At 38.4% G+C, this 27576-nt stretch overlaps 1 protein-coding gene across 2 annotated transcripts in view; it reads left to right on the top strand.

Moving 5' to 3' along the window:
- Positions 1-27576, top strand: part of RTN1 (reticulon 1) — a 244004-nt gene that overhangs the window by 194065 nt on the left and 22363 nt on the right. Inside the window, exon 1 of one of the 2 annotated variants that reach the window (XM_070797685.1) lies at positions 17936-18118. The exons of the other annotated variant lie outside the window; for it this stretch is intronic. Within the exon in view, the coding sequence (XP_070653786.1) occupies positions 18058-18118 (61 nt within the window). The 5' untranslated portion in view covers positions 17936-18057. Of the gene's footprint in view, positions 1-17935; positions 18119-27576 lie in introns of those variants that run through there. 2 annotated transcript variants of the gene reach the window in all.

Below are 27576 nucleotides of genomic sequence, written 5' to 3'. Positions count from 1 at the left end.
ATGGAGTGGTGTGTGCTCATTGTCATCGTAATGAAGGCACTGCTATTCACTCTGTGTTGTGGTCTGGGTTAGAAGTCCTCAGGGAATGGTGTGCAAGCATAACCTGCCCAGTTTTTCTTTATTTTCATGGCAATTGCTTAAGAAGACTTGATTAATAATCACATTAATAGGAACATTCTAAGGAAACCACTACTTGATTATATAGCAAAACATCTTCTGAAATCTCTTAAAATACACATGCAAAATGTGCTAGACATTTATGATAATAGGATGTCATTTACGTTTTTTTGCATATGATAGCTTAGTATGTAAACACTTGTGTAGTATATTGTTGCTTTTTAGTCGCTAGATTGTGTCTGACTCTTTTGTGACCCCATGGACTGTAGGCTCTTCTGACCACAGGATTTTCGAGGCTAGAATACTGGAATGGGTTGCCATTTCCTCCTCCAGGGGATCTTCCTGACCCAGGGATCAAACCCACATCTCCTTCATTGGCAGGTGAGCCACCTAGGAAGCATATCCTAGCACATATCTTTTTTATCTTCTAGCAAATGAACGGGCTGAAAGGTGGCTGTACGCCTGCTCTCATGGAGGTATTGAAACACGTTGCTGAAGGAGATTGGGCCAAACACGCCAGAGTTCTTTTCACTTCAAGTTTAACATTAGATGTCAGTTTTCTTGAATTATCTTTAAGTAACTGTCTCTAACCTTTAAGACTTTTAAAAACCATCCATACCTGGAACACTAGAGTAAAAGAAAAATAAGAATATAATTTGAGCACAGCTCTATCATTATTTTATACCCAAAGAGTAAGTCTGTGCTAAGAACACTGAAGTTGAATCAAGAAGTGGCTCTAGCTCTGTTGCTGAGACCAGGAGTCCTGTGGTTGGATCTCCTTGCAGTCCAAGGGACTCTCAAGAGTCTTCTCCAACACCACAGTTCAAAAGCATCAATTCTTTGGCTCTCGGTTTTCTTCACAGTCCAACTCTCACATCCATATATGACCACTGGAAAAACCATAGTCTTGATTAGACAGACCTTTGTTGGCAAAGTAATGTCTCTGCTTTTGAATATGCTATCTAGGTTGGTCATAACTTTCCTTCCAAGGAGTAAGCGTCTTTTAATTTCATGGCTGCAGTCACCATCTGCAGTGATTAGAAGGTCCCTTTTGTGATGATTTATTGAGAATGTTTCTTTTTACCTTGAATGTATAAGGCAGATTTTTGTAATACCAAACCATTCATTTAGTTATTCTATTTGCTGTGGTTTTCTGTCAAAATGGTCAATAATGACCTTCAAAGAAAATAAGTCATTAATGGTGAGAAGAATAAGCAGAAAATGGAAACATAATGTAGTGTTGCTCTTCACTGATACAAAGAATCTGTAAAATGAAGACGGGAACCAGGAAAAAGTACAACCGTGCTAACCCTGTCAGTGAGTGTATCCATAGGAATGCTTTTGGCTGCAGTGACAGAAAATCCAACTAGCATCAGTGTGGACTGTAAGGACATTGACTGCTTACTTAATAAAAAGTTCAGAGGTAGGAGATTCCAGAGACACAAGTGGCTCAACAGACCTACAATGTCAGGGCACCAGGCTCGCTACAGTTACCATGGCCTTCTCCTCATGACTTCAGGATGACTTCAGTAGTTCCAAGCTTCATGGCCTCACAGTAAGTGGGGGCAATCAGAGTGAAAAAAGAGTTTACTCTGCTTTTCATCAAGGGAAAAAACCTTTCACAGAAGCTCTCCAATAGACTTTTCTTTATATCTCATCGGCTAAAACCTGACTACATTGCCACCCCTATGGGCAAGGCAATCTGGAAAGAGTATATGTTCATGTCATATAGCTATATGCCACTATATGTTTTTATAGGCTCTGTAGTAATAGGAGAACGTGAGAGAGGAGGGTTTAAAACGACTATGGCATCTACCAGGGTGGGCCAACCGCATTTTAGTGTGTTCAGTACATGCACTCTTCTCTGTCACAACCTCATCTAGCATGCTCCAGATTTCCCTTTCAGGCCTTGTCAGTTTTCTTAGAGTAAATTTGGGCATCAGCATTTGCCTGGAAAAATCAGAATGTTCCTTTACAAAAACAAAATAACACAAAGATGTTATTATATTAGATATTTCACCTCAGCCATTTCTTTCACTGTATATGCAAGATTACCAGTTCATGTCCCAGCACAGAATCAAAGTCCACATGCCAAAACTAAACCTCAGCACCAGCCTGTATTGATTAATCAGCAGAATAAAAGGGAATGGGTTTCCCAGGTGGTGCTAGTGGTAAAGAACCCACCTGGCAGTGCTGGACATATAGAAACTAGGCTTCAGTCCCTAAGTGGAGAGGATCCCCTGGAGGAGGACATGGCAGCCTACTCCAGGATTCTTGCCTGGAGAATCCCATAGACAGAGGAGCCTGGCAGGCTACAGGCCATAAGGTTGCAAAGATTAGGACATGACTGAAGCAACTTATCATCTACAATAAAGAGAATAAATTAGGACACTCCTGGTTATGATGGTAGTGAGAAGAAGGACGTTGTAGACCTTAATATCTGTGATTGGCAGTTTTATTTAAAAAGTAATTAATGGAACTTCTGGCATAGATCTGTTTCTGCCAACTCACTTCCTCTAAGCACAATTAAAAACCCTGGAAATAATGCAAGGGACAACCAAAGGAGAATTCTAAAGGGTGGTAAGGAGGCAAACTAGTTTGGAACCCCAGGACTGGAAGGACAATACAGAGGCAGAACATCTTATATTCCCGCCTCAACAGAAGACCACTCATACCTAGTGTTATCTGATCCTCAACTTGGCAATAGAAGGAAGCCCAGGTAGGTTCATTTCTCCCTCAGGTCCAGTGGGACTTTTTCTGAAAACACCAGGCTAGCCTGGCAAAGCTGGCAAAGTAAGGTCAATCAGGAGCCCTGCCAATAATAAGCATCTAGGGGAAACACTCTCCTTCCCATCCAGGCCAGAAGCTCCGCATCTCTACCAAAAGAAACTGAGGCAGGTAGGCAGAGCTGGCAGGAGGAGTCCAGCTGCAGCAAGTGGCCTAGTTCTGGAAGCCTCATTGCTGTGTGGGATTGAGATTTTTCTCCCATGCCAGCAGATACCAGGGCAGCTGGGAGGCACCATTTGGGGGATCCCATCAGACCACTTCCTACTGAGACACTGGTTGGCACAGTCTGGTGAAATCTCCTCTGCTGTCTCTGGCAGGACCAGCAGATACCAGTGGGAGCCCCAGTCGCAGCAGAAAAAATAGACCAAAAGAGTCTGCACGGGTTCTAAAAGTTAAAATGCCTTTAGAGCTATAGTTAACAAAACTTGATCAAGACTCAAGACCCATATGCTAAACCTAAACAAGAGTACCTGCCTACTAAAATAAAAGACTTAAATAGGAAACAAAGTCTCCTGACATAAATACATCAAATGCCTAGGATACAATAGAATATAATCCATCATACCAAGAATGAAGATAATAACAGTTTGAGAAAAAACAAATAACTGATGCCAATGCCAAGATAAATCATGCTGGAATTGTCTAGAAAGGATTTTAAAGCAAACATAAAAATGCTTCAACAATCAAATACAAATGCTCTTGAAACAAAACAAAAATAAAAAATCTTAGCAAAGAAATAGAATTCATAAAATAACCAAATAGAAGTGCTAGTACTAAAAAAATTATAGAAATTTTTCAAAAATTACTGGATAGCTTAATGCTAGAGTGGAGATGACCTAGAATAGAATCAGTGAATCTGAAGACAGAACAATTAGAGTTTACCTCATCTGAACAATAAAAAGAAAACATACTGGAATAAATCATATGAACAGAGCCTTAGGGACCAGTTGAGAAATAACAAAAGATCCATGATTTGTATTATCAGAGTCCCAAAAAGAGAGGAAAAGGAGGGAGGCTGAAAGAACATTTGAAAAACTCATGGCTGAAAACTAACCGTACTTGACAAAATACCAGCCTCAAGATTCAAGAAGCTAAGCAATCTTCCAAAAGGATAAACCCTCCAAACCTATGTCGAAACATCATAATTAAACTTTTGAAAACTGAATACAAATCCTGAAAACAATTAGAGCTAAATGACATATCAATATGAGAACAGCAATTCAAATGACAGCAAATTTCTCACCTAAAATCGTGGAAGTCATAAGAAGTGGTACAATATTTTATTTTAAACTGCTGCAAGAAAATTGTCAACTATAAATTATATACCCAGTTAAACTATGCTTCAAAAATAAAGGGAAAATAAAGACATTACACCCTGGAGAAGGGAATGGCAACTGACTCTAATATTCTTGCCCAGAGAATTCCTTGGACAGAGGAGCCTGGCAGGCTATGTGGTCCATGGTGTCACAAAGAGTCTGACACAACTGACGACCGACTAACACACACACATACATACACACACACACACACACACACACACATATAAAGGCATTCCAGATAAAGAAGAAAGCCCTAAATCCTCTGTGCTCTGCAGATTCATCTCTCTTACCTCACCCCTGGCAACCACATTGTCTCCATGGTTTTGCTTTTTCCAGAATGTCATAAGTGTGCATGTATGCTAAGTCACTTCAGTTGTGTCTGACTCTTTGCAACCCTATGGATTATAGCCCACCAGGCTCCTCTGTTCATGGGGATTCTCCAGGCAAGAATATTGGAGTGGGTTGCCATGCCCTCCTCCAGGGGATCTTCCCGATCCAGGGATCAAACCCACATCTCTCATGTCTCCTACTTTGGCAGGCAGGTTCTTTACCATTAGCGCCACTTGCGAAGTCCAGAATGTCATATACTTGGACTCGTATAGCACATCGCCTTTTCAGATCACCTTCTTTCCCTTAGAGGTGTGCATTCAAGTTTCTTCTTTGTCTTTTCGTGGCTTGATAGCTTTTTACTACTGAACAATATTTTGTTTTCTGAATGTACCGCAGTTTATATTTATCCATTCACCTACTGAAGGTCATCTTAGTTACTTTCAAGTTTTGGCAACTTGCTACAAACATTTGTGTGCTGGTTTTTGTATGGAGGCAAGTTTTAAATTCCTTTGGGTAAATACCAAGAAGCACAATTGCTGTATCATATGATAAGAATGTGTTTCATTTTGTAAGAAACTGCCAAACTGTCTTAAAAGTAGCTGCAGCATTTTGTATTCCCAGCAGCACTGAACAGGAGTTCCATGGTTTCACATCCTTGCCAGCATTTGATGTTGTCATTGTTCTGGATTTTGGCTATTCTATTAGGAATACAGTGATGGCATAAAATTTTAATATTCTGTGTTACTGGTTTCTTAATCAGGTTACTATTTCTCAAGTTACAATCAACGTAAAAGTGAATGTCAGTCTCCTCAGCCACATTTATTTTTATTGTTGTGGGTTGATTTTGTGACTTTCATGTGTTTATTATTTAAAAACTTCCCTCTTTTGAATTACATGTGGATTAGGTGTCCTATTTTGCTCTAAGCATAAAATGTTTTGTGTGTGCTAAGAAAAATAAAACTGAGAATCATGCTAATTCTTGTGAGTCAGCCATTGACTGACCTTCATCTTTGGCAAATTTGTTCAGCTTCATAATTGGTTTTGGGAAAGATAATTTGCTGGCTTCTTTACTCCACAGTTGCCAGAAATTATGTTGTATATATCCTTTTTCAATTTGTATTTTTTTTAACTCAGTATTCTATTTTCAGAGTTATGTGTGCTACTTCATGAAATCCTCATTCATTACTTTTAACTGCTATATAGGCTTCAATTGTGTGAATAAAGCACAGTTCATACAGTGAAATTCAGTTTCACTGCTAGTATTATAGGCACCATTGTAGTAAACAACCTTCTTCATATCTTCTTGTGCACAAGTTTGAGAGTTTTTTTTCCAGAGTAGGTACCTAGAAGTGGAATTGTTAGATCATAAGGAATAGATACCAACTTTACTAAAAGTAGCCAAATTGTTCTAATGATCCAGCATTATATGTGTTGCTTCTTCCACATCTTTACCAACACTTAGTAATATCAAACATTTAATTTTTTCTAGTTTCACAAATGTAAATATTTCACAGTGGTCTTTATTTTTAGTTCCCTGATTAGTAGAAAACCACACTCTTACTCAAAAGTATTTCCAGTTAGACAAATTGCTTATTGTGCTTTTTCCTATTTTCCTGTTAAATTTCTTTTAGTATTAATTTGAAGAAGTTCTTTCACTGATGCCTTCTTCTAGTTTGTGGCTTTTCTTTTCACTTGGTTTATATTTTCAACTGTCAAACTTGAGGGCTTTAAAGTAATTAAAGTGATCACAATTTTCCTCTTACATTTGTGACATTTCTACCTTATGCTGATATGGTAAAGCTATATGCTTTTATTTTTTCTTAAAAATATTTTCAAAGTAAGTCTTTAAATCATGTTTTTTAAATATATAGTGAGTTAGGAATTTCGTTTTGTCTTTTTCCAGATGGCTAGCCAATTATTCCACTACCTTTTATTGAATAACGATTCCTTTACCCCTGAATTAAATCACCATATAAAATGAATTAATATCTATAAAGTACTGAAAAAATTTTCAGACTATTTTATAGGTAGCAGTGACAATAGTAGTAATACTTATACTGCTGTATCAAAATATTACATATAATGGGTACATTTCTAGGTTTTCTAGTTAGTTCCTTGGGTCTATTTAACTATTGCTTACCAATATTTTTAATTATAATACTTATACAAGTCTTGATACCTAGAAGAGGGTTTTTTTTTTTTCCTTTTTGTCTTCTTTCTTTTCCCCTTATTCCTTTATCCTTTTCTCTTCAAAATTGTGCTGTTTCTGGCCTTTCCTTCTTCCACATGCATCTTAGGATTTGTTTGTTCAGCACTATGAAAAAATTTATTGGAGTTTTGATTGAAATTGTTTTGAATTTATAAAATCATTTTAAGAAGTTCTCTCTGTTAAGAGATAGTGGGTCTCTCTGCAACAGTGGGTCTTCCTAGCAGTTCTATCTCTGCAACAGTGGGTCTTCCTAGCATGGAATATCTTTGTATTTAAGATTCCTTTATATCCTTAAAATTTTTTTTTATATTTTTCTTTTTATGTTTCTATAGAACTATGTATACCTAATAACATTTTACATCTGTTACTCTTATGATAGGTAACCTAAATATGTCATTTTCCAAGTGACTGCTATTTTATAGGAACACAATTTTTGTATATTGAACTTTTGTTCAGCAATACGCCATGACAGCTCACTTCCTGATTGAAATGATGTGATAAACCTAGCTTCTTAACAAAAGTCGATAATGCCTTTTTATGGGAAAGCAACATCAGCTGTCAGTCTTCATGGTTTGTGTGTACACAGTATCCATTATACTATAAAAAATTGCTAGACATGTAAGAACTAAGAATATGTAACTGATAATCAAACAAAAAAGAAGATAATAGAAGCCGACCCACTGGTGATCTGGATATTGGAGTTAAAGTTTTTAATGACTATTATGAATATATGAAACAAGATGGAGACTTTAAATAGAGAAGTGGAATTTATAAAAACAAAATCAAGTAAATTTCCTAGAACTGGAAATTAAAATTCTGAAATTAAAACTTAATTGGCTACATTTTATAGGTCTTTGGACATAGAAGAAGACAATTATTGAACTCAGAGAGCTCAATAAGAAATACTCAAAATGTATCACAACAAACTGTGGAAAATTCTTCAAGAGACGGGAATACCAGACCACCTGACCTGCCTCCTGAGAAATCTGTATGCAGGTCAAGAAGCAACAGTTAGAACTGGACATGGAACAACAGACTGGTTCTAAATCAGGAAAGGAGTACGTCAAGGCTCCATATTGTCACCCTGTTTATTTAACTTATATACAGTGTACATCATGCAAAATGCCAGGCTGGATAAAGCACAAGCTGGAATCAAGATGGCCAGGAGAAATATCAATAACCTCAGATACGCAGATGATACCACCCTTATGGCAGAAAGCGAAGAAGAGCCTCTTGACGAAAGTGAAAGAGGAGAGTGAAAAAGCTGACTTAAAACTCAGCATTCACAAAACTAAGATCATAGCATCTGGTCCCATCACTTCATGGCAGGTAGATGGGGAAACAATGGAAAGAGTGAGAGACTTTATTTTGGGGGGCTCCAAAATCACTGAGGATGGTGACTGCAGCCATGAAATTTAAAAGATGCTTGCTCCTTGGTAGAAAAGCTGTGACCAATCTAGACAACATATTAAAAAGCAGAGACATTGCCGACAAAGGTCCGTCTAGTCAAACCTATGGTTTTTCCAGTAGTCTAAGAGTTGGAGTATAAAAAAAGTTGAGCGCTGAAGAATTGATGCTTTTGAAGTGTGGTGTTGGAGAAGACTCTAGAGAGTCCCTTGGACTGCAAGATCAAATAAGTCAATCCTAAAGGAATGTCCTGAATGTTCTGAATGTTCATTGGAAGCTGAAACTGAAAGTCCAGTACTTTGGCCACCTGATGCGAAGAACTAACTCATTGGCAAAGACTCTGATGCTGGGAAAGATTAAAGGCAAGAGGAGAAGGGGTTGACAGAGGATAAGATGGTTGAATGGCATCACTGACTTGATGGACCTGAGTTTGATCAAGCTCCAGGAGTTAGTGATGGACAGGGAATCCTGGTGTGCTGCAGTCCATGGGGTTGCAGAGTTGGACACAACTGAGCGACTGAACTGAACTGAACACAACTATCAATGTGAAAATAAATAATAAGGATAGTTAGAACAATCCTCAAAATCCTCAAAATTACAATTCTTACAATCAGTGGACCAAAGAAAAAACTCTCAATGCCAATTGGAAAACATTTTGAACAATAATATTGACATAATGTATCAAAACTTGCAGGATGCAGCTGTAGTGTTTAGAGGGTATTTAATGCTTTTCAATGAAGTATTAGAAAAGAAGAAAGACTGACAATAATCTAAGCTTTCATTTTAAGGAGCTAATAAAGGAAGTCAAAGCTATGGTTTTTCCAGTAGTCACGTACAGATGTGAGGGTTGAACCATAAGGAAGACTGAGTGCCAAAGAATTAATGCTTTCAAACTCTGGTCTTAAGAAGACTCTTGAGAGTCCCTTAGTCAGCAGAGAGATCAAAGCAGTCAATCCTAAAGGAAATCAACCCTGAATATTCATCAGAAGGACTGATGCTGAAGCTGAGGATCCAATCCTTTGGCCACCTGATGAGAAGAACCAGCTCATTGGAAAAAACCCTGTTGTTGGAAAAGATTGAAGGCAAAAGGAGAAGGAGATGACAGAGGATTAGATGGTTGGATGGCATTACTGACTCAGTAGACATGAGCTGAGCAAACTCCAGGAGATAGTAAAGGACCAGGATGCCTGGCATGCTGCGGTCTATGGTGTTGGTCGCAAAGTTGGACATAGTTTAGCGAATGAACAACAATAAATGAAGAGCAAATGAAAGTAAAGTAAGATAATGATTATAATACGAGAATAAAAGAGAGAGTATATATACAACAGAGAAAAGGCAATAGAGTAAAATTTTATTCTTTAAAACTAATTCATTATATTGAAAAATCTCCAACAAAATGATCAAGAAAGAGAGAAAAAGCTTAAAATATCATAAATGAGAAAGGAAACATGACTATGACTCCTTCTGATTATTAAAAAATTAAAAAATGATATTATGAGTAACATGCCAATAAATTTGACAATATATTTTAAATGGATAAATTAATCTGGAAAAAAATGACCAAAATTGTTATAAGCAGAAATTTAAAAATCAGAATAATCCTACACTATTAAAGAAATCTGTAGTTAAAGATCATCTCACAAATAAAACTCCAGGTCCAAATGGGTTCCCTGGTGAATTCTTGCAAACATTCCGAAATGAAATAATACAATCTTACATAAACTCCTGGAAAATATTAGAGGGATTAACACTTTCCAACTCTTTTGTGTCACCAGTTTAACCCTGATGCAAAAACTTAAGAAAATATTATAAGAAGAGAAAGAAGAGGACAATATCCCTCATGAATATAGATAATAAAATTCTACACAAAATATTAACAAATTGAATCCAAATTAGAGCAACAATATATAAAAAGAATGTCACATCAGGGCTACATGAAGTTTATTCTAGGAATGCAAGTTTGCTCTAACACTCAAAATTCAATCCATGTAATGTATATATTAATAAAATTAAGGGAAAGCCCATGTGATCATCTCACTAGGCTCAGTAAAAGCATTTGATAAAACTTGGTATCTATTCATGACAAAAATTCTCAGAAAATTGGTACCAGAGGGAATTTTCTTATTCTGATAATGGATAGCTAAAAATTCACAGCTTGCATCATGTTTAATGGTAAAATTTTGAGCACATTTTCCCCCTTAATTCAAAAAAAAGACAGGATAGTCCCTGTTAACCACCTCTACTAAACATTATACTAGAAGTCCTAGCCAATGCAGTAAGTTAAGGTAAAGAAATGAAATATAAAGATTGGAAAGGAAGAGATAAAGCCATCTTTATTCAGAGAAGATATTCTTATGTATGCATAAAATTCAAAAGAATCTACAAAAAAATTAATAAGTAAATCTAGCAAGGTCACTATTACAAAAATTAATCTTTCTACTTAGAACATTTCTGTGTCAGTATGTTTTAGGGCTTTTTTTGAAAACATCCTTTGGCTAGATCTTTTTCATCCATTGTGAGAGCTTTCATCTTTTTTTAGTTGGCATTATTTAGATATATTTAGAAACATTTTAATGCTTTATTTTGTGCTTTCAATTTACTAGTTATTTTCTTTGCTTCTCATTTTTCCTTTGCCTAATTTCTGTTTGATTAAATTAATTACCTTGCTTATAAATTTTATTCTTGTGGAAGTTATGTATTTAATTATTTTCTTTTATTGGAGACCATTAAATATTTAGCATATAAATATGACATTTTCATGGTCTAAATATCTCTATCCTCCTCCTGAACAATACTAGGATCTTAGAATGCTCTTGCTCTTATCACTGCTTTCTACCTATGTTCTATTTTGTCCACTGTTTTACTTTCATCTTTCATTTATAACCCTTTCATTAAGTTAATCATTACTGATCTTTATGCTCAGCATTCTTTCATGCATGTCACTTTTACCTTGTAACTGAATTTAGATTCAGTTTTATTCTTTCTGGAGTACTGTTTTTGGTATATTTTTCTGCAGAGTCTGCCATTAGGAAATTCTCTCATTTCTTATTTTTTTGAAAATGCCTGTAGTAGTCTTTCTGTGTATATAATTCTAGATGATGGTTATTCTCCTTCACCACTTTGAGAATATTATTTCATTGTCTTCTAGCTTCTATTGATGAAAAGATTGCTATTCATCTCATTTGTCTGTTATTTATATCTGCTTTTAAAATTTCTCCTTTGTTTTGATGCCCTGCAATTTCACTGTGATGTGAGTCAAGGTATGGATTTCTTACTTGTCTTGCTTGGGGCTAGAATTTATGTCTTTTGTCAATTCTGGATAACTGGATAACCATGAGGGTGTGGCCACTCATCTAGAGCCAGACATCCTGGACTGTGAAGACAAGTGGGCCTTAGGAAACACTACTACGAACAAAGCTAGTGGAGGTGATGGAATTCCAGCTGAGCTATTTCAGATCCCAAAACATGATGCTGTTAAAGTGCTGCACTCAATATGCCAGCAAATTTGGAAAACTCAGTAAGTAGCTACAGGACTGGAAAAGGTCAGTTTTCATTCCAGTCCCAAAGAAGGGCAATGCCAAAGAATGTTCTAACTATCACACAATTGTGGTCATTTCATATGCTAGCAAGATTATCGGAGGAGGCAATGTCAACCCACTCTAGTACTGTTGCCTGGAAAATCCTATGGACGGAGGAGCCTGGTAGGCTGCAGTCCATGGGGTTGCGAAGAGTCAGACACGACTGAGCAACTTCACTTTCACTTTTCACTTTTATGCATTGGAGAAGGAAATGGCTTCACTCCACTCCAGTGTTCTTGCCTGGAAAATCCCAGGGACGGGGAAGTCTGGTGGGCTGCCATCTATGGGGTCGCACAGAGTCAGACATGACTGAAGCGACTTAGCAGCAGCAGCAGCAAGATTATACTAAAAATCCTTCAAGCTAGGCTTCAGCAATATGTGAACCAAGAACTTGCAGATGTACAAGCTAGATTTAGAAAAGGAAGAGGAACCAAAGATCAAATTGCCAACATCCATTGGATCATAGAAAAAGCAAGAGAATTCCAGAAAAACATCTGCTTCGATGACTGTGCTAAAGCCTTTGACTGTGTGAATCACAACAAACTGTGGACAAAAGAGATGGGAATAACAGGTCACTTTACCTGCCTCCTGAGAAACCTGTATGCAGGTCAAGAAGCAATAGAACTGGACATGGAACAATGGACTGGTTCAAAATTGGGAAAGGAGTATGACAAGGCTATATATTGTCACCCTGCTTATTAAACTTCTGTGCAGAGTACATCTTGTGAAATGCCAGGCTGGATGAATCACAAGCTGAAATCAAGATTGCTGAAAGAAATATCAACAACCTCAGATATGCAGATGATATCACCCTAATGGCAGAGGTGAAAAGGATCTTAAGAGCCTCTTAAAGAGAGTGAAAGAAGAGAGTGAGAAGTCTGGCTTGAAAATCAACATTCAAAAAGCTAAGATCATGGCATCTGGTCCCATCACTTCATGGCAAATAGAACAGGAAAAAGTGGAAACAGTGACAGACTTTATTTTCTTGGGCTCCAAAATCACTGCAGACCGTGACTGCAGCCGTGAAATTAAAAGACACTTGCTCCTTGGAAGGAAAGCTATGACAAACCTGAGCAGCATATTTAAAAGCAGAGACATCACGTTGCCAACAAAGGTCCATATAGTCAAAGGTATGATTTTTCCAATAGTCATGTATGGATGTGAGAATTGGACCATAAAAAAAGCTGAGTGCCGAACAATTGATGCTTTTGAATTGTGGTGTTGGAGAAGACTCTTGAGAGTCCTTGGACTACAAGGAGATCAAACCAATCCTAAAGGAAACCAACCCTGAATACCCTAAATATTTATTGGAAGGACTGATGCTGGCATTAAAGCTCCAGGACGTTGGCCACCTAATGAGAAGGGCTGACTCATTGGAAAAGACCTTGATGATGGAAATGATTGAAGGCAAAAGGAGCAGGAGGCAACAGAGGATAAGATGGTTAGATAGCATCACCGACTCAATGGACATGAATTTGAGCAAACTCCAGGAGATAGTAAAGGACAAGGAAGTCCGGTGAGCTGCAGTGTATGAGGTTGCAGAGTCAGACATGACTTAGTGACTGCACAGCAAGAGTCAATTCTGGAAACTTCTCAGCCAAATTTGGATAAATTATGCCACTTCCCATTGTCACTCCTCTGCTTAAAATCCTGCTGGGTCTCCCTCATCTATTGACAGTATTACTACTCAGGGCTGTCACAGTCTGGCTCTACACATTTCTGAAATTAAGTTTCCACTTCTGTCTGCCAGGAAAGCCCATCACTCAAACTGTTGATACATTTCTCACTCATAACTTAGCTTAATTGTCACCTATTCTCTGAAGCCTTTCCTGAAACCGCTGCCCCCAAGAACTCTGTGTACCGCTGGTTTCCTGTTCACACAATCCACTGATTGCATTTATCTATTTATATGTAAATTTCCCTCCAATAAACTCAAGTCCCAGTGGGCAGTTCCCTTTGTATTTACAGAGACAGGCACTTAGTGTGGGCTCCATAAACAGTTGTAGATTGAATGAATGAATGAATAAAGAAAATGAAAGGAAATACTGTCTACCTCATAGGGATCTTGTAACAACTAAACATCAGTGCATACCACAAGATAAAGCACCTGGAAAATAACAACTGCTAACCTCTTATTTGAATTGAAGACAATTCATGCAGTGTTTTGGTACAGTGGGTTATGTACCAAATTGGTTTTTCCTTTAAATTTCCTTATTCCATATGGCATAGAACATAGTTCTTAGTGTTCTTCAATTATAATGAAGTATTTTTTTGGTTTTGTGCCTTTTATTTCAATTGCTGCATTCTGAGCCTAAAAAAACCAGGGAGTTCTATGAGAATGCTTGATATAGTTTACTAGCTGTTACATTCTGTTCTGAAAATTGAGTTCATCTGTGAATACTCTTCTCCCATACATGTTAATGGCTTTCTCTTTTCTTCCCTTAGGTGTCTACTCTAATTTTACCACGAGTTAAGCCTTCACAGACTCTCATTATAAAATAGCAAATGTCCACCCACATCCTTTTCTATCCTCTTTTACCTGCTTTATTTTCCCCAGTACACTCCTCCACAAGTTAAATATATACAGTATTTACTTCTTTTATTATTTTCTGCTCCTCCCGTACACACTGGCATATAACTTCTTAAGGGTAGGAACTTTGCTTTATGCTTAGAGCAGTATCTGGAATATAGTAGGTGCTTGGTACATGTTCCTTAAATAAGTGTATCAATGCAGGTGCTATTGAGTCTCATCAGTATAAATCCTGACGCTATAGTAGACAAACACTATACGGCCATTCTGGACGTGGTAGCCTTCAACATTCATCTAGATCTGGGATGAGGTTACAAAACTTGGCTCCTTTGCTTTTCCCTATAATAGACTAATGCACGATTTCATCCTGAAAACTAAAGAAATCACTTCCCTTCCTGGCAATACCTAAACCAAGTTCTAAGCTGGCTGCATACAAAGCCCGTCTGTTCTCTCCTGGTTTAAAGACAGAGGCAGTTCCTGCCCGCTTTCAGCAAGCTTTATTTTGCTTTCTGTTTTCTTTCACTGCTAAAGGACAATTTACATATCTTTTCTACCCATTCTATCGTTTTGACCTTGCCAAGAGCTTTCAATTAATACTTTGTGTGCACTTGTGCAAAGAAAGCACCCATTTGCAATGTCTATGGGAAACAAATTCTTATTACTTCATAGAAACAAACGTCTGAATCTGTAATTCATGTGTATGTTATGAGAGAGAGGTTCAGATGATAAATGACTTGTTGAAAGCCACAGAACTAAAGTTTGTGACACAAGTGGATCTAACACCCACATCCCCTGTCAAGTTTGTACTCTTCTGCCTGATTTTCCTTTAATAAGATCATCTGTGCTTCTCCTAAGCACCTGGGCATTAATAGAAAACCCTCAGTTCTTACTAGTGTGCATCTCTGTCTGTGACATCAGACATCTTACCTCCTCAGTCTTCAGCTGTCAAACTGTTGTATTGATTTTTCGGGTGCCATCAGGCTTCTCTTTCCAGGTTTAGCATGACTGAAAAGAATGTGGTCTTTCAGCTAAGCTGACGTTCCAAGGTCAGCTTTGTGGCCAGTGAAAACTCATGGCCTAAGGATTCTGACACAACTACCCGACACCTGAGGGAGAGCTTGCCTCTGCCTACCCGTCCTTGCTAGGGACATGCTGCTGCTCAGTACTGACTGTCAGAGCCACACACTGGCTCCAGCAATGTGACTGTGAACACTCACCGTTCAAGATACCTGGGGCACCTTCTGTGTTAAGGCTAATGCCTGGGCTATCATTGGACAGGCAGTGCCTCCTAGTGGCCAAGGCTCCAAAGGTTTCCAGCTGAAAAGTGGCCAGGACAGCAACAACCCACCAGGCAACCCTTTCTCTCTCCTTCTGAGTCTTGTCCCTACATTTTTGCAGTGTGTCCAGCTCCACATCATGCAGTGAGCATTCATCATCAGGTCCCAATCTTTTCAGTATTTTGCTGACTGAATTCCCAATCATGACCATGATGATGAAAAAATTGTGGGAGGACAGTAGGAAGTATAAATATAACAAAGTCACTAACACCTCCAGAGCAAGTCAGTTTGAAAAGTGCTTTGTAATCATGTGGTCACTGTTCCTCCTTCTCATCAGCCAAATGGGAGCTCTGACAACCCCACTTTTATAGGAGACTTAGGATGCCCAGAAGTGCCGAATCATCCTGCTGAAGTCATTCTTCTTAAACTTCCTTAAGAATAATTCCAGATGTGTTACAGAGATATGCAGAGGCTTAGCTGGTTTCTCTGGAAGCTTTTATTCTAAAAGGAACATTCATGATTCTAACGATCATATTTTAAAGTGTATATGCTTATAAAATGAAAGGTAAATCATTTCCAGAAGCGTAACCTTGAGATTAGGTCCTTAGGCTCTCGCTGGCACAGCATGTACAAATGCATATTTGGGTCTGGGAAGGAACGCATCTGGGAGCTGCAGAGGAATTATGGAGGCTCCACTTCTCCATGAGGGAGAGAAATTCTATACAATGGATAAGGCCATGCTACAACAAATGGAAGTGGGAGCTCTTCCTTCTATAAACCCCTTTGGTCCCCAAGGCATCTTTGTCTTCATGCTATGTCTTGTCTCCTCAAGGGTCCCTTCTACCAGGACTTTCCCCAGAAAATGCCTAAATTCCAGTCATTTCTCTGTGCTATTTCTACCTTTTCCTCATCAAAACATACCTATCCCCTGTCCATTCTCTCAACTGCCTTGGAAAGTAATCTGATAAAGCATTCATGCTAAAATTTGAAAAGTAGGTCACCACCCACTGCTGACAAAAATCTGTATGGTCAAGCTATGGTTTTTCCAGTAGTCATGTACAGATGTGAGAGTTGGACAATGAAGAAGGCTGAGCGAAAAAAAAATTGATGCTTTTGAACTGTGGAGTTGGAGAAGACTCTTGAGAGTCTCTTGGACAGCAAGGAGATCAAAGCAGTCAATCCTAAAGGAAATGAATCCTGAATATTCATTGGAAGGACTGGTGCTGAAGCTGAAGCTCCAATACTTTGGCCACCTGATGCGAAGAGCTGACTCATTGGAAAAGACCCTGATGCTGGGAAAGATGGAAGGCAGGAGGAGAAGGGGGTAACAGAAGATGAGATGGTTGAATGGCATCACTGATTCACTGGACACAAGTTTGAGCAAACACTGGGAGATAGTGAAGGACAGGGAAGCCTGGTGTGCAGTAGTCCATGGAGTCACAAAGAGTCAGACACAACTGAGTAACTGAACAACAACACAATGTTCTGCTCCTCCAATTGACATTCACATTGTAAGTGGGGACACCTGAAACCCTTGAATCACTGGGCTTGGAAATCAACTTTATCTCCCGAATTATGCATACCACTCACATCCATCATCCCCTAACACTCAGCCCCAAATATGACGCTGTTGAGGAAGCAGGCCCTTTGCTTCCTGATCTCTGTTTGGAAGTCCCCACGACTGACCACTCTCGGCGTGTCACTATAGCCGAGATTACTATATTACTAATTACTCCATGTGCCAGAGTCCAGAGGCTTTGATCCCAACCTACTGGTACCACATTCAGACATTGTCGAATATTCATTCAACCCACAAGCAGAGCTGAGAAGAGACACTAAACCTCCAGGGTTTCTTTGCAATGGTTGCGGCTTGCCAGGGAAGGTTTTGGATAGCCATGGGCTGTTCTAAAAGAGGGAAAGACTGTTAATTGTCTGGAAGATGTCAAGCAATTAAAGTGTGGCCAGAATGTAAAGAATTGGAGGCTGGGTGGGGGGGAGGTGAATGAGCGTTGCGGACATTTAGGGGATATGATGCTGAAAGCCTGAGGTTTGTACTGCCATCGTCAAGTTCTTGGGTTTCTAAGACATTTCTAGAAAATGCACCATGCCAGTAAGACCCAGAAACAGCCCGCGTGTTCTGCTCTCATTCCTACCTTTGGCCCTTTCTCCTCCTCTCAAACTCCCCACCCCTGGTCAGCTTTTGCACCTCCCGGGTGGGACTGGCTTTAAACATCTCCAGGGCAGCGAGCCTCTGCTCTGGAGTCTAGCGGCACCCGCATCACCGGGCGCGCAGGCTGATCCGCACCGCACCGCGCTGATTCGCTGCCGCGGAGACTGCGGCGCCCGCGCCGCGCCCGCCCCTCGCCGTGCACGCCGGCTGGTGCAGCCTCAGTCTGTCTGCAGCCGCGGCCACCGGGAGCAGCGCTGCAGCCGGGGCACCGACGCCTGAGTGCCCGCTCAGCGCCCCCGAGGACAGCAACGGCGAGCCCTCAAAGCGCGCACGATGCAGGCCACCGCCGATTCCACCAAGATGGATTGTGTTTGGAGCAACTGGAAAAGTCAGGGTATTCTCTTTATTTCAGTAGTGCATGCCTGCGGCGCACGGGAACCCGGGACCCGGAATCAGCCATTGTGCATCATTTCACCTGTGGGACCTATGCATGCTTTATACCCAAGAGCTTTCTGTTGCGGGGGGAGTAAACTTGTTATGTCAAAAATCAGAGTGGATGGTGTTTGGTTTTTTGTTTTTGTTTTTTACTTTTCCCATCTTAAAAAAAAAAAAAAAATCCCCCACCCCCACCCCTTTGTTTTCTTGTTGTCAGGCTACTGTTTTAAATAATGCATCTTTTGCCTCCTCCTGGAGCTCTTTTGGGTTCCGCTAAACGTTCAGTATGTGTTTAATCTCTTCTTATTCCCGGAGTTAAAATGCTTTCTTATTGTTCCATGTATCCCAGTACATTTAATTTGTGCCTAAGGATTGAAATCTAGTAGAACCGTTAACTGAGTGGGCTCTAGTGCATCCTTTTAAGAGGGACACACCCATTTTAGGGTTATTATTTGTGGTCACACAAAGGAAACTGGAAATGCAGAATAGCTCTCAAAATCCTGAAAATATGATGGCGTAGACACATATTAGGATGATTCACTTTGAAATATTTCGGGGTTTTTTTGTCTGTCATTAGGGTAACTTGTAACTACTGTTCATTAATAATGGGTATATCTGGAACAAATGGAGGGAAATTAAAAAACAGTGCCAGTTGCTCTCTGATATAACAGATTTATTTTGAAACAGTCCATATTAGCACTGGGTGTGGCCACCCTCCAGCCTCGCTTGGATTGCTTTTCAGCCATTTTTATTCAGCCTCATACTTCACACATCTCCATCTCGCCTTTGTTGCATTAAGATTCTCTCCTTCACCTTCCTCAGTTTGAGATTACTAGGAGAAAGGGAGATTTTGCAAGAATGAATTATGTGTTGTAAACTTGGATGTTTGTAATATGAGGTGTCTTTTAATGTTTAACAAATGGTTCTGAAGAAGGTGCGTTTGACTTAACCTGCAGGGTTGCAGCATCCCTCAGGGGACCAAGAATACTCTGGAGCAGAAGCTGATTTAAAAAAAAAAAAAAAAGGCACCTTTCTCTTGTAATATTGTATCACAAAAAGAATGGGATGTTACCATCCCCATAGAGTTTTTCTTTGGTAAATTTTTTAAGCAAAGAAAAAGTAAACATGAACCTCAGAATTAAGAGCATATTTCCTCTGCCTCTTATTTGTTAGTTGGGTGGCAGAGACATAAAATGCAATCGTCTAGTTCAAATTATTTGGATCTATTGGAAATACAACTATCAAAAGTGAATAAAAGGACCTAATAAATTTAAAAGCGAGGAAACAAGAAATGTATGGCCGTTCAGGGGCATCCTTTTAGAGAATGATGGTAACTACATGACCTGGCATATGTTTTATACAGAAGCCAGCTGTGAAAATTCTTGGTAACATTTCATTCTTGCTACATGTTTAGACTCATCCAGTTTATTCCAAATACACACTCAATGGATATCTGTGGCTTAATACCAAGTTTAGTTGGATATAAAGTTGGTTTTTTAAGATTATTCTTACAGATTTCCTCTATTCTTACCAAAAGTAGGTAGCAGAAGTGTCAAATTTTATAATATGTGTCAGATCTGAGACACTGTTTCATCATAATCCTATGTGTTTTGCCTCTGTTGACATTTTCACTGGGGGGTTAAAAATATGGACATTTATAATCAGAAAACAACACAAAATGCTGTAATTTGTCCATTAAAGACTGTTATTTTCATTTGCAGTGTACAGCTGTTTATGAAGATTAATGCAGGATCATTGAGGGTCTTTTATACTCTGTGACCTTTGGTAATCTTCAGTACCATTGATTTCCTTTTGTCAGATAGAACAAAGCCATTATCCTGAAAATTGACTGATAACTGGATGGGTGGGTTTCTAGGCATAAAAGAGGAATTATAAGTAAATTATTCCTGTTTCTCCCCACTAGGAGAACTTTCATCTAAATTAAAATCTACAATAAGATTCTTGTTTAGTATTTTAAGTGTATCTTCGTTTTAGTTCTCTAATTATATAAAAAAAGCTGTTCTTAACACTGGCTGCATATTAGTATCACCTGGGAAGCTTTAAAAAAACACAAAGGATTCCTGTGCCCCACCCCTAGAGGTTCTGATTCCATTGAGCCAAGCATCAGTATTTTTCAAAAGCTCTCACATGAGTTTAACACGTAATCGGGGTTGAAACCACTCATGTGTAATAATTCTTAGCCCAATCCATAGACCAGCACATCTAGTATACAAATGATGAAATGGGTTTGATACAAGAGCAGCTGTGAATGTAGTTAAAAGAAGTCAGTATAACATTGGGGATAATGTCCTCCAGAAATAGTGAGAAGTGAAGGTTTTGCTTGGAAAAGGGAATAAAGGGAGCCCCAGGCTTCCTCCATATTATTAAACAATTCCACAGAGAAATTGTAGTTCATTAGGTATGTCAGGAAGACTCTACTGAAACTAATACAATGTGTCCTAAAAACTATAGTATACATGCAAAAGGAAGCTTATATTTATTTTATTAATATATATGATTTTAGCTGTAGACAAGAATGTTTAAAGAGAGACTAAATTCCACATTATACTACATTACACAGATTCTGCTTCCATTAAAAAAAATGATATTCATACCCAATTTATTATAAACCAAAGCCCAATCTGCTCAGTGAAGATGACATAAGACAATAACCTAATAATATGTGGCAATAAACCTGGGATTCTTCAGATTACTAGTTATTACTGTTAAATATTAACATTTATTGGGCACTTTTACTATTTTACTCGTATCATTGCAGTTAATCTTCATGAATCCTATGATGTGTGAGTTTTATTATTATCCCATTTTAGAAGTGATGAACTGAGGCTTCTTGCCAGCGCACACAGCTGGTAATGCCAGAGGCCAGATTCAAGCTGAGGCTGTCTGACTCCAAAGCCCTTTGATTCTTCTACTCTACCATCTGCCTCCAAAGTAGATGGCTTCTTCCTCAATGGTTTTTCTAAACATGTAAAGAATTATCTAGGGAGTAGGGGCGTGCTAAAAACCCCTCCCATTTACATACCTTTCATTTTGCCAAACGTCTTCTCATTTGAGCTTTTCAGTTTACTCTTGAACAACATGAGGCTCAAAGTTTTTCATTAAGTGACAAGTGGGGTAATGAAAAGGTGACTGTGACCGAAAATCCTGAACTCTTCCCATCTCACACACTGCCTCTTTCACTAATGCTGAGTTTCAGAAAGTGAACTCTCTTTTACCCCTTCCAAGATATTTTCACACAGCTTATCTCTTTAAAGACAAAGCAATGTTGAGCAGTTGAATCAGTGATTTTGATCAATTTACACCATTGTTGTCATCATCATCATCATGAACTCATCATTAAAAATTCTCCATCATTATTATCCATGTGTTGGTCATTGTCCTAAACTCTTGTTACAGATCTTAATCTCATATCTTTCTGAGATTATTATTTTACTCTCACTTCCCTGGTGGCTCAAACAGTAAAGAATCTGCCTGCAGTGCAGGAAACCCGGGTTCGATCCCTGGCTTGGGAAGATCCTCTGGAGAAAGGAATGGCTACCCACTCCAGTATTCTTGCCTGGAGAATTCCATGGACAAAAGAGCCTGGCAGGCTACAGTCCGTGGGGTCGCAAAGAGTCGGACACAACTGAGCAACTAACACAACATTTTATAGAGGAGGAAATGGGGTTTTAAGGTTGAGATGGCTAGTAATTTGTGCTAGGACTTAATGAGTCCCAAATGCAGAGCAGTCTGCTCTTTTGACCACTCTACTATACTACCTGAATCCAAATGGTACTGTGGCAGGGGAACAAAGTTTGACCAAACCACTCATTCATATCATTTCACTTGTACTCTGAAGATTGCTTTTTTTTGTTTCCCAAGTATCACTGCTTTTGACAGTTTCATGGGCAGGACACTTGGATGTGGGAAGTTGAGACTAATAGCTCCCACTTACTATATGTGGCAGCATTTTGTACTTACCAGATTCCCCTAAAATACTGTAAAATATTGAAGGGTGACGCACCTTCCAGAGAATATAATCTCACATATTTCTCATTTTGTTAGAAAATAAAGTATTTTGAAAACTTTATGCTGACCTATAGTTCTCTGTGAAAACAGTGTTGAGGGTAGTCTGTTCTCAAAGGTGCTAGTTCAGAATGCCCACGCCTCCCCAAATACAGAGGAAATGTCTGTTTTAGCCATAGGAATTGAATTGTATGCTTGTATTTTGAAAATGGCAATTAATAAAGACAATTTTACATACAAACATAAAGATAGACCAGTCCCAATCATTCAGCATTTTATTTAGGTTCAGTATTATTAGAACACTTGTGCGAACTTTACAGCATAAATAATTTCATTTTCAAATTCTCTCTCTCAGATTCTAAAGAGATCTAGTGGGAAAACTTTCTTAGCTGATGATCTAGTGATTTGTTTTTAATGAAAGAAAACTCATTATACAGATAATATACCAAACATAGGTAGTTATTACTTCACTGAAAAATAAAATTCTCCTTTTTCACAATGTATAATCACTTTCAAGAGAATTTTTTAAAGGAATATTTCAAAATTTGGGGAGAAAATAGTGGCTTTTTTGGTTTTCTAAAAATAATACATGTGCATTTTGAAAATTTCCATTTCAACAAAGAGAGTTTCAAATGAAAGCCACAAATCACCCAAAGCCCTTCCATCTAGGGTTGATTAATGTTAATATTTGTTGAATATCTTCCAATATATATATACCATATAAAATGAATCTAGAGGACTAGGTAGAGAACAAAAGCAGTTTTTATTAAATAAGATTGTACATATCTTAAAAAGTATCTGAAATAATTTAATGTCAGGAAGAAACTGACATGAAAGAATTGCTCGACTTCAAATACATGTTTCTTTGTGTTATGAGCTATTCCTTACTAAAATTAAGGGAAAAACTATGATAAGCATCAATGGCGTAGACTCATTTTTTAATTACATGTTTTGGCTTTAGACTGTATAGATGGACTCTCTGCAGTGTTTTTTTTTTTTAAAAGGAAGATCCACCATGGGTAAGAAAGGTTGACAAAAATTCCAGTCTAAATCTACATCTTCAAATCTATGGTTTTTCTCATATTTCCATGAATTAATATTTCTTTCATTAAAAAATAATAATGTCCCTGATACTTCATCACCAACGCATTATGATTAGTATGTATCAGTAGGGGCTGTGGATGAAGTCTTCTGTCATAATCAGCAGGCCCTTCCTTCATTTTTAAAAAGTCCCTCCTTGCCTCCTTCCCTCCCACTTTTTTCTTATAGTATTTGAAATGATGTTCTTTACTCAGTTCTTTTTCATCTTTAGGAAAATTAATACATTCAGGAACAGAAATCTGTGGAGTAATTGACCTATTTTAAGTTCATTTAAAATAGAATTCTAAAATCCACAGAAAGCTAATTAAATTTGCATCACCACTAAATTTCCCATCCTTCTCAACCTGTTCCCTAAGTTGTGTGCATACTTGACCGTGTGTTAATATTTACATTTGTCACTTTTCCAGTTCCATGGCTACCTTATAATTAAGCTCACAATTTGAAAACTAAGAACTTGACATTAATAATTTTTTAAAAACCATCTTCTGCCTATATTATGGATAATAATAATAACTATATTAAAACATGAAATTATAATTGTCTTCTAACTTCATACAATATATTTCAAATAAAATAAGATTGTTAGGAGTTTTAGAACATAGAAGTATAGAGTTCTATTTCCCCCAAATGTTTGAGCTATGAAGTTAAATCTGAGCAATTATCGTATTGTTTCACAAGAGAAAATCCTTAGGTTCTTTCTTATTTCTTATATTGACAAAGGCAGAAAATAATTCAAGCCTTACTTACAGGTTCTTTGACCAAACTGGTGTTTAATGTTTAGAATTTATTACACGCATGTTTAGTTGCTCAGTCGTATCCAACTCTGCTTCCCTGTGGACTGTAGGCTGCTAGGGTGCTCTGCCCATGGGATTTCCAGGTGAGAATACTGGAATGAGTTGCCATTTCCCCCCTCCAGGAGATCTTCCCAACCCAGGGACTGAACCCAGGTCTCCTGCGTGTCCTACACTGGCAGGTGGATTCTTTACCACTGAGCCACCTGGGAAGCCCCAGAATTTATTACAGTTAGACCCATTTCACAGTGGGCATAGTTCAAATGTAGTCCTATCTTAAGTTCGGCCTTCAGAATCATTTCACCAAACTGCAGACCAAATCTAGTGGTAATGGAGGTCAGGAACACATAATGTTTTATTGAATTGAACAAAAGTGAGAGATTATTCCTTTCCCTTGTCATATCTTTTCAGTTCAAGAAATATTTTAGCCGTTACAGTTTTTGTCAAGTTTTTAAAATATATTGTTTAAAAAAAAAGAACCAACAGCAGTCTTCCTCCATGGTTCTCTTCTATTCCGATACAGTGATGGATTTTAATAAAGGTATGGCTCAGACTAAAGATTTTGTGACTAATTATGACTGATGACAAACCAACCAATGAACCGTTTTGTATTTTGATCAAGTCAGAAGGCTTATTAAAGAAAGAAAAAGCACACAAACACATTCATTATTCAATCTCCTGAAAATTTTTCTGTGTGCTTCCCTCAACTACCATGTCCCCAAGGCCTATCGTTCTCTCCACGTGACCATATCTCTTCCTTTAATCCCAAATGAGCCCATTTGCTGGAGGTTTAGCAGGAGGAGCTGACCACCTCATCTTAAATACTGGGCCCTACTGTTTCATTTCCTGGCCAGGCCTACTCTACCAAGGTAACAATGGCCTAAGCAGCATTGTGTTAACTTTACAGCATGGAATGTGACCCTTTAGAAGCTTTAGGGCTTCCCTGGTGGCTCAGATGGTAAAGAACTCACCTGCAACATGGAAGACCTGGGTTCAATCCCTGGGCTGGGAAGACTCTGGAGGAGGGCATGGCAACCCATTCCAGTATTCCTACCTGGAGAATCCCCATGGACAGAGGAACCTGGCGGGCTGCAGTCCATGGGGTCACAAAGAGTCAGACATGACTGAGCAACAAAGTATAGCACAGCAACTGGTTCATTTCCTGCCAGGCTTACTCTACCAAGATGGCAATGGCCAGAGCATCACTGTGTTAACTTTACAGCATGGAATGTGACCCTAGTGGTTAGGAATCACATTCAGCTGCGAAGTCCAGGAAAATGGTAAATCTTACATGAACATACAAGTAGTTTACATTGCCAGTCTAATCTGAAGGGTAGTCGTTAGAAGAATGTGTTTGCTTTTGTGTCCCATGGAAGAAAAGTCCCAGAGATTGTTGCTAGCTGTGGCTTTCGAGGTAAAATCCTTCACTTCCCATTGTTCTGCCAAAGCTGATTAGAGTAGATCACCTTTGTGGGTTAAATGCTGTGCTCTTTTACTGTCTATATGGAGCACCAGGCTTAATGTATCTTTCCTTTCAAAACATCCACTGAATTACTTAACTGTCTACAAATAATGGTGGCATTTTTCTCTTGACAGTCATTTTGACTGCATTTAAAAGATGTGAAGGAAGGACCTAGAAAATGAAATCACTGCAGGAATCTTATCTGCAAAAATCTTTTAGCAATTTCCCCTCTGAATTCAGGGCTCCTGCATTACCTTTTTAAATTTTACCTTATGTAGAAGACTGTTTCATGGCAAATGAAACTCATGGATTAGTTGACCAGACAATGTCATCTTTGAGGGTCTCTGTGTATGTTTAAAGTATTTTCTTACATCTATTTCCATTATGTTTCTCTAGTTTAATGGCAAAATGAGGGAATAAAGTAGGAACAGTTTACTACTGTTTCTTCTTGTTAACTTTTTGTGGTGATATTTTGTTTACCTAACAAAAATCAGAGTAATGGGCTTTTTAAAAGATATGTTCATAATAATCATTAGGTTTTTCTTGGTCACTCCATAAGGCTTTCAGGATCTTAGTTCCCCAACAAAGGTTCAAACATCATGCCCGCTGCAGTGGATGTGTGGAGTCCCAACCACTGGCCACCAAGGAAGTCCCATAATCACTGCTTTAGACACTGAGTTATAAAGAATTGAGGTTTTTTTAGCCTTGTAATCCTTTCCACAAGGTAGTCAATTATTGGAAGCTTGCTAAAAAGTAAATATAAAAGTCAGGTGAAAGTGAAAGTTAGTCGTATAGTCGTATCCAACTCTGCAATCCAGTGGACTGTAGCCTGCCCAGCTCCTCTGTCAGTGGGATTCTCCAGGCAAGAGTACTGGAGTGGGTTGCCACTTCCTTCTCCAGGGGATCTTCCTGACCCAGGGATCGAACCTGGGTCTCCTGCATTGCAGGCAGATTCTTTACCAACTGAGCCACTATATCATTTTTCAACAGTTCTTTTGTTGAAATGCTGATGTCATTTGTGAACAGGAATCTCACACATTTTCTGATCTTGCCTTTTAAAAAGTAGCACTAACTTGTCACATAGCAAGTGGTGCAGTGCTACCTGAAATCTTTTCTAGACCAAGATGAAATATAAATAAACGCATTTAAGAATATGGTGCAATAATGCAGATAACTGTGCACAATTTATTGCTATTTATATTATCTACATTTTGCCTTATAAATAGAATATGAATAGCTGCACCACTGCCTTTTCAGTTCATACATTTTTAAAATACTTTCTGAATACTGGCATTACTATTAGATCATTTAATTTTACATTTAAATGTTTTACACTTAAATATTTTACATTTAAAATAAGGTGCCAATCCAAAACACTTAGGACTGCCGCAAAAAGGCTTTCTCCCTAGAAATTTGACATTGAATTTTATTTCCATTTAGCTATTAATTCAAACCTTGGATCACTTCTGTTTTATTGTTCTTTTCTTGCCCAGATTATGGAAATGAGGGTAGCACTGATTTCAGCATTTGAGATTAGGATTCTTCAAATCCTCCACTCCACCCCTGACTGAACTAGTTCTAAGTCAGCTTCAGGCAGGCTGCAGTGTGAGCTCCCGCCTGTGGTTTGGGGACCAAGATGAATTCACTAAGCCCTGTCTGTTTATTAGATTGATAGAAGTCACTGATCTCCCATTTCGTTTCATTGCTCCTTGGTATTTAGCAAAGTGATTTTTATAATTGGCAAAGCAATACAATAATTTACCTGTCTTAGTGAATGTGCACTTAGCTGTTTAAACTCTCACCTAGCCTTCCTGTATTAGGAGGATATTGAAGGAAGAGACAAGCTATTTATTACTGTATCCAAGGGCTACGTGTGATCATTTGCTGCAATTACAGAGATGCTTATTTTTTTTCTTACTTGGACTCTAAGGAAACTTTATTCAAATACGGATTTTTCTGGACCAGGTACTATAAAGCTTCCTACACAAGTTTACATAACTCTAAGCAAAATTAAAATGTGAAAAATTGGCATTTATA

Source organism: Bos indicus, chromosome 10 (genome assembly GCF_029378745.1).
Source record: "Bos indicus isolate NIAB-ARS_2022 breed Sahiwal x Tharparkar chromosome 10, NIAB-ARS_B.indTharparkar_mat_pri_1.0, whole genome shotgun sequence".
Lineage (NCBI taxonomy): Eukaryota > Metazoa > Chordata > Mammalia > Artiodactyla > Bovidae > Bos > Bos indicus.
The sequence above is the reverse complement of the archived record's forward strand: the minus strand, read 5'-3'. Positions and strand labels throughout refer to the sequence as shown.